General features: G+C 40.8%; 1 protein-coding gene across 1 annotated transcript in view; it reads left to right on the top strand.

Moving 5' to 3' along the window:
• Positions 1-12,667, top strand: part of ADCY10 (adenylate cyclase 10) — a 144,269-nt gene that overhangs the window by 22,251 nt on the left and 109,351 nt on the right. Inside the window, exon 6 of the mRNA XM_069094515.1 lies at positions 4,328-4,424. Within this exon, the coding sequence (XP_068950616.1) occupies positions 4,328-4,424 (97 nt within the window). The remainder of the gene's footprint in view (positions 1-4,327; positions 4,425-12,667) is intronic.

The raw sequence follows: 12,667 nt of genomic DNA, 5'->3' as shown, positions 1-12,667 counted from the left end.
CGCAGTGGAGGGGAGAGTCCTTGAAGCAGGCATAGGTCTTGCAATCAAAAGTAATCTAGTCAACACGCTTGTATGCCTGTCAAAAGGAGTGAACAACAGGCTCATGAGAGGTATTTACTGTCAAGGGAAAAGAGACTATATTATACAACCAGATCAAAGTTCTGCCCAGGTTGGTGTGAAAGTGCCAGACGAATCTCTCACAAGACAAGCTATGACAAAATTCTCTGAATTCTGTCTCATAATAGGTAAAGTCAAGAAAATAATTTTAGAATAGCCAGTTTATAACTTCACATTTTTTTCAGTGAAGGCAGGGGAGGCTTTTCCATTTAGCAGGGAAAAGTGGAACAATAGAGAAATGAGTCAAGATTATACTGCCACTGACCTCCCAAGGTGGACATCCCAAGAGTCCCAGTCACCTCTGTCCATCTACAACTGCTTTCTCATAGAGAGGGAGGGAGGGGTGCTTCTTGGTATTCCAACTTAGACTTGCTCCCAGGTTTCCTTACATCATTCCTGGCTAACTCATCATCAACATTTTCACCTGAAGCAGTGAGGACATAAACATTCATAGTTCCGACAGTTCTATCTGTTGTATCCATTAAGTTGACACCAAGTCTTTCTAAAAGCTTCAGGGTCTTTTTTTTAATCTTTTATCTTAAGCTCTTGACTAACTTCCTTTTCATCACATTTTCGAAAGCAAATTTCCATGGTACAAACTAACAATCACAGAATTTTTTTTAAAAAGACATCCTGGGATTTTACACAGAAAATGAGAACTTACAGAGAAATGATAGGTGGTTTTTGAGACTAACAATGACCTTTCCTAAGGTTAGCCAAAGTGTAGGGATTGAATTATGTTTTTATCCTCTTCTCGGACAAGAGCAGATAACCAGAACAAACTTCTTGTCCTGATTTAGTATCAACATCTGAGGGGTGAAGAGTCTTTTAAAAGAAGGGTTTGTGGATTTAAAGTTCAACATACTAGTGGTCAGAGATAGCTCATGAAATCTCTTTCAGTAGCTTTCTAAGCAGTCTCTCTCTCTCTTTTTTTTTAAATAAGCAATCTGGGTTAAGTAACTTGCTCAAGGTTACATGGCCAATTATTTCTGGGTGTGGTGCTGAGTATCTAAGCCTGGATTTGATCCAGGTCATCCCCACACTGGAGCCCATGCTCTTACTCGCTGAGCCACCTGGCCACCCCTAAGCAACTGGGGTTAAGTAACTTGCTCAAGGTTACACGGCCAGGTGTTTCTGGGTGGGTGCTAAGTGTCTGAGCCCAGGATTCAATCTCCAGGTCATCCTGACACTGGAGCCAGTGCTCTTACTCGCTGTACTACCTGGCCGCCCTAAGCACTCTCTTTTCAATAGACTGGGCTAGAAATTCTAGGTTCTAGGAATTAAAGTCCTTAACATTCAACAACAATGTCTTATAATACTTTAAATGCTTATCATATGAAAGGTAACCTGCTCTTGCATTATTTCCACCTAGTTCTCTATATGACTATTCTATATTTCTGATGGACCAGGGGCTATTTAGCATATTCATTGGTTAACAATATATGCCATAGCATAAGGCAAATAAATCTCTATCAGGCAAAGGAGGCAGCCAGAAATTGTACAATTATTATCTACTATTTCACTAATGATTAATGATCACAACAATCAATCAGTAGTTTATACTAAATGGAAATTTTAAAAAACCTACTTTCTAACTATGATGGTCTGGGTGTTTTCCCTGCTAGCTTAAAATTCATTCATAAAGGTTTGTTTTTTTCCTCAGATCTTGCTGGGTCACAGTCAGGAGATACTGATAAGGTTTCTGACTACCATGGTTCTCCCCTCACTATGCACGCTCTCTCTCTCTCTCTCTCTCTCTCTCTCACACACACACACACACACACACACCCATGAGATTTAAATGAACTTTGAGTTAAACTAACTCTCAGTTACTTAATGCTTAGTTGCCAGGATGAATTTTAAATATTCATATTTATTCATCTCACACAATAACATTCAAGATTTTGCTTAGGTCACATACATAGTTTCCATGCTTGTAAGTACCTCTTTTTTTTTTTTAATTTGTACACTTTTAGTAATAAAATATAGCATGATTCTACTAGAGGGATTTTAGTTCAAAGATCTGATATAGATATAGATAGTTGTTCAATAAAATTAGAATTAGTTTTACTAGATAGCTAACTATTTATCATATCCTGTCTGTGACAGGTTTAATTTAAACAGCCTCTGATAATAAGACACAGTTTTACTCCGAGCAATTAAAAATCCACCCCACCCCCCATTCTTGGGAACTACAATAAAGGGATAACGTGTATCTATTACATAGTATATAAATAGAATCAAAACTAAGTTTGAATGACTCCTGGACACCATAATCTTCACCTATGTTATAACCAAGAGTGTCAGAAACAAGTGCTTACAAAAGTAGACACAGATATTCAATTCTCTTTTGTTCCAGTTTTAACAACCCTAGTGGAATTCAATAAATCTCAGAAGAAGAGAGAGGCTTTTCCTCTTGTTTATTACCCATCATCTCTTCTTTTTGCAATGAGTGACCAAATTTAGAACAAAAAGAGATTAAATAACTGCTCAAAGTTGAGGTTAGATACCAAATATTAAGAGTAGCTTCTTACTGAGAAATTTTCCTTTTCTCCTACTTTGCAGCCAAATCGCTGCACAAATGGACACAGGACACATCTTTTCTCCAGGGCTGATAAAACCAAGTGGAAAAGAAGTTCTGCCCAGATAAGATCTCACTCCCAATCAAGTGAATTTAAACCAGCAAAAGTGCAAGTTAGGTCCATCACTTATATATAAATACAGATTAAAAATAAACACTTGGGGTGGCCAGGTGGCATAGTTAGTAAGAGCACCAACCCCGGTGTAGGAAGACCCGGGATTGGTTACGGCCTCAGATACTTGGCACCCACACAAAATAACTGGCCATGTAACCTCGAGCAAGTTACTTAACTTACCAACTGCTTAAATAAATAAACACTTTTTCTAGCTTTCGAAGGTTTACATAGACATACAGACAACAAACCACAAGATTCCAAAGTTGAAATATTTATCTTGGGAAGTCTATGTATGCCAAGATAGGTTCTCATTTTATCCCCTTTTCTCTTTCCTATACTTAAGAGTTAGTTATATTTAAGGCAAATATGATCAAATAAAACGGATAGTGCTGATCAGTGAACTTAGCCTCTAGGGGCTTAGAAAAGATGGACTGAGTCCATCTTGCAGAAGTAGCCAATTTCTCCCTTGCCTTTTTCAATCTGGGAGCTTGGATTTTCTCTCCTGAATCTTTGCAAAGAGTGTGACCATGAACTTATTTTTAATTGTATGGGCTTCTTCATATCAATCAACCATATCGTCCCAATGGGCTATTTAAGATTGAAGGGATTGGAGAGATTTCCATAAATGTAAAATTTTGTCCAGATTAAGTATTCGTTCCCCCAGAGAACTGCTTAGAGGGATTATCTTTAGTAAACTTGTTCTGCTATATCCAGAAATTTATAAATCTTGGAGGAATAATAAATGGACATGTAAAATGCCAGAGTTCCAAAAGGAGGAATTGAAACTTGCTTACACTCATTTGTTTCCATCACAATACACTGATAAAGACAAAATAAAAAAAAACTTACTTAGGACATCTGTGGCCAGTTGCAACCCACAATTACTGTATTGGTTTAAAGGCTCTGCCAGGGAGGTTGTAAGACTTTGACCAAAGCAATGATGAGCCTGGTGCTGGCTACCTTTCAGTCATTACTGAAAAGGCCCTCAAGCAACATATTTTCATTCTTAGTGTCACTTTTTTTAATACCCATTTAACCGGATTTTTATATAAAAGTGAATTTAGAATGAAGAAGCATATGGGGGAATGCAGCCTGGGTCCTATGACCGAGGATGGCCCAGGCTCACAACCTCACCTTTTTATTCTGAAAATTGTTCTCTTAACTAAGTGGCTTGACTGTTTCCCTGTCAACTTTCTGATTTCTGGGTTCAAACATCACTTCTTACACTTATTAGCTCTGTGACCACAAGCAAGTCATTTAACCTTTCTGTTATTCAGGCTCTTCATCTGTAAAATGGGAATAATAACACCTACTTTAACTGATCATTATAAGGATTAAATGACCCACATAAAGTGTTTTGCAAACTTTAGAGCTTGGTTTTAATTGTTACATGCATGCTCACTCTGTTGTGCCCTCCAGGATACTATCTACCAAACCACTGTGGTATCTGTTATGCCTGGACCATCACTCTTCACTAGAAGGAAAATTGAAAGTCTCATTTTTCTTCCATTCAGGTTAACTTCCTGAAGCTACCCCCTGCTTATAATTTTGATGAATTTTTCATGAAATGCATGACCTACATGGATTACTATCCTTCAAGTGATCATAAAAGTAAGTACCCTTGATTCACTAGGGCTCTGATCCATCCAGTTTGGCAGTCACACCTGGTCCTGTGGCAACAGCCTTTCAGCCTGACCCACCTTACATGCATGGATTACTATTCTCAGTTTGGCTAGGTCCAGTTATGAGTTAGGCAGTAACAACAACAATAGCCAGGATTTATATAACACTTTAAGGTTCATAAAGTGCTTCACAAATATTTTATGCTCACATCAACTCTGAGAAGTGGGTGCTATTTTAATGCCCATTTTACAGACAAAGAAACTGAGGCACAAAGAATTGAGTGACTTGCCCAGGGTCATACAGCTATTAAGTGTCTGAGGAGCACTAACTCAGGTCTTCTTGATGCTGTGTCATTTAGAATATGATTGTGAACTTAGAACAAAGGTCATCTTCCCCAGCTCTTTCATTTTACAGATTAGGAGACTGAGGCCCAGAGAGGTTTGGCGTTTTTTCCAAAATCATATTGCTTGTAAGTAGAAGAGTCAGGATTCAAACTCAAGTCCTGTAACTCTACATTCAACTCTCTTGCCCCTGTGAAGATCTGTTGTGTCAGTCTTTTCTCAGAAGCCACAGTACCCAGAAGTAGCCTAAGAAGGTGACTCCAGGATGGAAATCTACCACAGGAAAGTAATCACTGTGGGGGTCTTAGAAACGTAGTGACAAAGAGCCAGAGCTGGGAGATCTCAGTGGAGCTGAACAGATGTGAGTAGAAAAGATAAGAGGCCAAATTCAGAGCAATTCTGAGGGTAAAGCCCAGCTATAGCATCAGAGACCCTTCCACTGGAGAGAAACAGGGTGTCATTGGAATGGGGAAAGAAGGTGACCACAATAACGTGAATTAGCAAAGGAGAACAGAGGCAAAGAATCGTGTTACAAATGGATACGGGAAAGGCCTAGAAGTGACTTTCATAATACTTGTAGCTAGGTCAAGCAGACTAATTAACATTTTCTTCATCACCTTCTTAAATTTAACAATCCACAAGACAATAAATCAAGCCCTGATTTGTACCATTTGCCAATATCTGAGGTATAAAAGCTCATACTGAAAATTTCAGTCTGTCAGCTGACCCCAGAACACCCCCTGGCGTGTGTCAATAGCTCACTTACTTTGTATATAGTTTTCCCCCCCCTCGAATATTTTAAAGATCTGTAATTTCACTGATGTGAAAACTTTTTTCCTCTACCTTCACAGAATCTCTGTGATATAGTAAATGGTCTTTGAGAATTTCTGAAGCTGACATATTCATTGTCCTGACACCAACTTGCTGGTAAGGCTCTCTGAATTTAACTGGGTTGAGCCTCAAGAAATGCAGATACAGTTATTGCCTACTCTATTCTCAAAGTCTTTTCTGCCCCGTGGGACAAGTCATAGCTTATCTGCTTTGCTGACACAGCCTTTGAGAGTCTGTTGGCTCATCTGTGCAGTGATAGATCAGTCACTTTCATAGAAAGAGATGCCCTCAGCTCATATTAAAATAATGAGTTTGTGTTTTAAACCACTGGCTGTATTCGTGCTCTACCGGACAGATTTTGTTAGAAACAGGCACCCGGGGAAAAGAGCATAGGCCAGACCATGTTACTTTCCTGATGATTCAAACAACCAACAAACATTTATTAAGCACCCAGGAATTGTCAGTGGCTCCCCATTTCTGCTAGGATAAATTATGAACTCTGCATTTAAAACCCTTCACAACCTCTATTTGGCCTGCCTTTCCAGACCCATGCCATGTGACTCCCCTTTATACACTCTCCTTCTCCAGCCAAACTGGCCAATTTGCTGTTCCCTGAACTTGGCACCCCACGATCTATTGCCTTGATTTTATACATGCCCAGAATAGTCTCTGTCCTCACCTCTGCCTCTCAAGCTCAATGCAGATGTTGACTACCATGGGAAGCCTTCCTGATGCCCTAGTGCTTAAGATTCCTTCTCTCCACAAATTGTTTCCATTTTGGAATCCATACCTCCCTTCAAATTCCCTGCCACATAAGTAGAATATAAGCTTCTTTAGGGCAAGGACTGTCTTTCATTTTGTCTTCATGATCCCATCACATGAGTACCTTGTTCTACTTGACATTGAATGAATGAATGAATGAAATGATAGGAGAGGGCCATGAATTCCATGGGTAAGGTCTTTAGGAGGTCATATGATCATGGATTTAGAGGTAGGAGGGGCCTCAGGGGGCATCTAGTCCTACCCCTTCATGTTATAAAGGCCACAAGATTAGAAAAGGTTATGATTTTTGTAGGTCAAAATCCCAAGTCCAGGGAGCACAGCCAAGATGGTAGAGTAGAAGCAGGACTTCTCCACTGCTCTGGCTTCCACTTTCCCCAATCCATATAAAAAGGGGACTCTAAACAAACATTGGAGCTGTAGAACCCACAAAATGACACAGAGAAGCTAACCTCCCGCTAAGGACAGCCCAGCAGGCCAGCAGGAATCGGCCAGCACTGTGCTCTAGGAGCCAAGCCCAGCCCCATGCTGAGGCTTTAGCCCCAGGGCGGGCCTGACCAGCCACCAGCCAGAGGGACTCCAGATCAGCAGCAACTGGGGGTGGCCAGGTAGCACAGCGAGTAAGAGCACCAGCTCCAGTGTTGAGAAGACCTGGAGATCGAATCCTGGGCTCAGACACTTAGCACCCATCCAGAAACACCTGGCCATGTAACCTTGAGCAAGTTACTTAACCCCAATTGCTCAGGGGCAGCCAGGTGGCTCAGTGAGTAAGAGCACCGGCTCCAGTGTTGGGATGACCTGGATCAAATCCGGGCTCAGATACTCAGCACCACACCCCGAAATAACTGGCCGTGTAACCTTGAGCAAGTTACTTAACCCCGATTGCTTAAAAAAAAAAAAAGATCAGCAACAACTGTGGCTATCAACACATAGATGCGAAGGACAAAGTGAGAGGTCAGTGCAGTCTGGACTTTGGGACCCAGTAAGTGGGAGTGCATGGCTTTTGCCCCTGGGGCAAGAAGCTGCTGAGATGCCTGCACAGCCAGCCAGCACCATGTGGCAGCTTTAGCTCCTGCCCTGCAGATAGTAGGAGGACCAAGCACCAGTCTGAGGGGTAATCGCACTTGCTTTAACCTGATTGGATCTGGATTGCAGTCTAGGGTGGAGGTCTTGGGGTGTGTGTCCAGCTTGCCAGAGCGTGTGGAGGCCTCAGAGAGGGCACCCATCTAATACCTCCAGCAACTGAGAAAACCCCAGCATTTGGGACAAAAGCTCCCCTGTCTCGTGGCAGAGTTCTACTGCGGCAAAAAGTCCAAAGGTCAAGTGACTGAGGGGCGACATGACCAGGCAAAGGAAACAAAGCAGACAGAAGATTCCAACATTAGACTCCTATTTTGGGGACAAAAAGGAGCAAAGCATGGAACAGGAGGAACACAGTGAACTCAGAACTCCTGCACCAAAAGATTCAAAGGAAAATATGAGCTGGTTACAGGCCACAGAGGACCTTAAGAAGCAGATAAGAGAAGTGGAGGAAAAACTGGGAAGAGAAATGAGAACAATGCAAGAAAATTATGAAATGAGAGTCAACAGCCTGATGAAAATCACACCTTAAAAAACAGACTAACTCAAATGGCAAAAGAGGCTCAAAAAGGCAATGAGGAGAAGAATGCCTTAAAAAGCCAAATTTGCCAGATGGAAAAAGAATCTCAAAAGCTCAATGAGGAGAATCATTGCTTCAGAATTAGATTGGAGCAAATGGAAGCTAATGACTTTATGAGAAATCAAGATGCTGTTAAACAGATCCAAACAAATGAAAGAATAGAAGGCAATGTGAAATATCTCATGGGAAAAACCACTGACCTGGAAAATAGATCCAGGAGAGATAATTTAAAAATTATTGGACTACCTGAAAGCCATGATCAAAGTAATAACCTAGACATCATCCTCCAGGAAGTTCTCAAAGCAAACTGCCCTGATGTTTTAGTACCAGAGGGAAAAATAGAGGTTGAAAGAATCCACCGATCACCTCCTGAAAAAGATCCCAAAAAGAAAACTCCTGGGAATATTATAGCCAGGTTCCGGAATTCCCAGATTAAGGAGAGAATATTACAAGCAGCCAGGAAGAAACCATTTGAATATTGTGGAAACACAATCAGGATAACCCAGAATCTGGCAACTTCTACATTGAGGGATCGAAGGGCTTAGAATATGATATTCCGGAGGTCAAAGGAGCTGGGATAAAACCAAGAGTCACCTACCCAGCAAAACTGAGTATCATGTTTTAGGGGAAAATATGGTCATTCAATGGAATAGAGGACTTTCAAGCATTCTTGCTGAAAAAAACCAGAGTTGAATAGAAAATCTGACATTCAGATACAAGAGGCAAGAGAAGCATGAGAAAGTAAACAGGGAAAAGAAATCATAAGGAACTTATCAAAGTCAAACTATTAACATTCCTACATGGAAAAACAATAATTGTAACTTATGAAACTTTTCTCAGTAGTTGAAGGGAATAGAAAAAAAAAATATATATATATATATATGTGTGTGTGTGTGTATATATGTCTATATATGAGGGTATATGGGCATATGAATACATATGTGATGTGTGTATATATGTTTACAGGTATACATAGGTAGAGGGCATAGGACCAATTTAACAGGAAGGGATGATACTTAAAAGGTGAAATTAAGAGGTGAGAGAGGCATATATTGAGAGGAGATGTGGAGAGATAGATTGGGGTAAACTCTCTCATACAGAAGAGGCAAGTGACAATGGTTACAATGGAGGGGAAGAATAGGAAGACAAAAGGGAATGGGTCAACCTTATTCCCATTGAATTTGCCTTGAAGAGGGAATGAAATACACACTAAATAGGGTATCTCGCCCTCCAGGAGAGTGGGGGGGGGGGAAAGGGATGAGAGGAGGGTTGATGGAAGGGAGGGCAGGCTGGGGGGGATGGAAGTTGGAAGCAGCCACTTTTGAAAAGGGACGGAATCAAAGCAGAGAATAGAACAAGTGGGAGGTGGGATAGGAGGGATGGAAATATAGTCAGTCTTTTACAGTATATCTACTATGTTATTGTTTTGCATTAGCCACACATGTACAACCTATACTGAACTGCTTATCTTCCCAGTAAGGGTAGGTGACAAGGGAGGAAGGGAATGAATCTGAAATTCAAAGTTTTAAAATCAAATATTAATATATATATATATATATATACATACTATTATTAATACTATTTTACATGTAATTGGGAAATAAGATATACAGACACTGGGGCATAGAGATCCACTGGAAAAGTCGAAAGGGGTATGGGAGAGAGCAGATTGGAGGAGGGGATATCCTGTGGGACTGCTATTTTGGGGGGGTGGGTAGGGGAAAAGCAGGGAGAAAATTTGTAACTCAAAATCCCAAGTCCAGTGATTTCAAATCCAGGCAACAGACAACATCATTCTGGGACACTTTCTTCTTTTGCTTGCTTTTATATTTTGCTTGTGTTTGCTTTTAACTTCTCAAAACTCTTTCATATCTTCCCTCATCCCAAGGCTGAGGAATAAGCTGGGCAGGGATAAGTTGTTAGATGAGGAAAAGAAGTAAAGGGACAGGGCTAATTATAAAGAATAATATTAACAAATGTGTTTATATTTTAAACCACTCACTGTGGGACCAGTGGTAGTACTAGAACCCAGGTCTCCTGACTTCCAGGGGTGAGTTCTCTGGATCTATAGGCCTAGGAAATAAAGCTATGGGGGCAGAGCCAAGATGGCAGAGTAGAAACAAGACTTCCACATGGCACTTGCTTCCACCTCCTCCAATTCATGTAAAAATGTCTCTAAACAAACTTTGGAGCTACAGAATCCACAAAATGACAGAGAGAAGCTAACTTCCTACTGAAGAAAGCCTGGAAGACTGGCAGGAAGGGGCCAGTGCAGCGCTCTGGGAGCCGATCCCAGCCCCCTGTGAGCCCAAGGTTTTAGCCTCAGTGTGGCCACAACCAGCCATTGGCTGGAGGGACTTCAGATCACCAGCAGCTGTGGTGGTTTCCAGAATTAACCCATAGATGCTAAAGACAAAGTGAGAGGTCAGTGCAGTGTGGACTTTGGGAACCAGGCGTCTGGGAGTGCAGTCTGATCTCTGCCCCAGAAGGGAGAAGCAGCTGAGATGCCATGGCTGTGCAGCCGCCACCATGTGGCTCAAAGCTCCTGGCCTTTAGATTGTAGGGGGACCAAACAACCAGTCTGAGGGATAATTGCACTTGCTTTAATCTGCTTGGATCTGGGTCACTGTCTAGGGTGGAGGTCCTGGGGTGCATGACCAGTTTGTCAGAGCATGTGGAGGCTTCAGAGAGGGCACCTAACTAATAGCTCCAGCAGCTGATAAAACCCCAGCGATTTGGGACAAAGCTCCCCTCTCTGGAAGCAGAGTTCTACTGCGGCAAAAAGCTCAAAACTCAAGTAATTGAGTGGCATGAGCAAGCAGAGGAAGCAGAGCAAGTTGGGCAATCAGACATTAGACTCCTATTTTGGGTACAAAAAGGATCAAAACATGGAACAGGAGGAAGACAGTGAAGTCAGAACTCCTGCACCAAAAGCTTCCAAGAAAAATATGAATTGGTTATAGGCCATAGAGGGGCTTAAGAAGGATTTTTAAAACAAAATAAGAGAAGTGGAAGAAAAATTGAAAAGAGAAATGAGCATGATGCAAGAAAATCATGAAAAGAGAGTCAACAACCTGACTGAAGAAGATAACACCTTAAAAAATAGACTAACTCAAATGGCAAAAGAGGCTCAAAAAGGCAATGAGGAGAAGAATGCCTTAAAGAGCTGAATTTGCCAGATGGAAAAAGAATCTCAAAAGCTGACTTAAGAGAATAATTCCTTCAGAATTAGATTGGAGCAAATGGAAGCTAGTGACTCTATGAGAAATCAAGATACTATTAAACAGATCCAAAGAAATGAAAAAATAGAAGGCAATCTGAAATATCTCATTGGGAAAACCACTGACCTGGAAAATAAATCCAGGAGAGACAATTTAAAAATTATTGGACTACCTGAAAGCCATGATCATAAAAAGAACCTAGAAATCATCCTTCAAGAAATGCTCAAGAAAAATTGCGCCGATGTTTTAGAACCAGAGGGCAAAATAGAGGTTGAAAGTATCCACCTATCCCTCTTGAAAAAGATCCCAAAGATGAAACTCCTAGGAATATTATAGCCAGGTTCCAGAGTTCCCAGATTAAGGAGAAAATATTACAAGCAGCCAGGAAGAAACGATTTGAATATTGTGGAAACACAATCAGGATAACACAGAATCTGACAGCTTCTACACTGAGGGACTGAAGAGCTTGGAATATGATATTCCAGAGGTCAAAAGAGCTGGGATTAAAACCAAGAATCACCTACCTAGCAAAACTGAGTATCATGTTTCAGGGGAAAATATGGTCATTCAATTGAATAGAGGACTTTCAAGCATTATTGATGAAAACAAAAACAGAGCTGAATAGAAAATTTGACATTCAAATACAAGAAGCATGAGAAAGTAAACAGGGAAAAGAAATCATAAGGAACTTATCAAAGTTGAACTATTTATTTACATTCCTACACAGAAAATTGTAATAATTGTAACTGATGAAATGAAACTTATGATAAGTGTAACTTAACGAAACTTTTCTCGGTATGAGAACAATTGAAGGGAATATAAATGTGTGTATATATAAATATGTGTATCCATACATATATATGTCTATATAGGAAGGTATATGGGTGTATGAAGATATATGTGAGTGTGTGCATATGTGTGTGCAGGTATACACAGATAGAGGGCACAGGACCAATTGAATAGGAAGGAATGATAATTAAAAGGTGTAATTGTGAGGTAAGAGAGGAATAATGAGAGGAGATGGGGTGAGACAGAATGGGGTAAATTATCTCATACAGAAGAGGCAAGGGAAAACTGTTACAACGGAGGGGAAGAACAGGAAAGCAAAAGGGAATGGGTCAACCTTACTCTCATTGAATTTGGCTTAGGGAGGGAATGACATACACAGTAAATAGGGTATCTCACCCTACAGGAGAGTAGAGGGGAAGGGGATGATGGAAGGGAGGGCAGGCTGGGGGGGAGGGAAGTTGGAAGCACCCACTGTTGAAAAGGCACAGGGTCAAAGTAGAGAATAGAACAAGTGCAGGGTGGGATAGAATAGAGGGAAATATAGTCAGTCTTTCACAATATATCCACTATGGAAATGTTTTGCATAGCTACACATGTATAATCTATATT

The sequence above is a fragment of the Petaurus breviceps genome, unplaced genomic scaffold (assembly GCF_028583685.1).
Source record: "Petaurus breviceps papuanus isolate PSGF00001 unplaced genomic scaffold, PetGlider_PUasm1.0 220, whole genome shotgun sequence".
NCBI lineage: Eukaryota > Metazoa > Chordata > Mammalia > Diprotodontia > Petauridae > Petaurus > Petaurus breviceps.
This window is presented reverse-complemented; position numbering and strand designations above follow the sequence as displayed.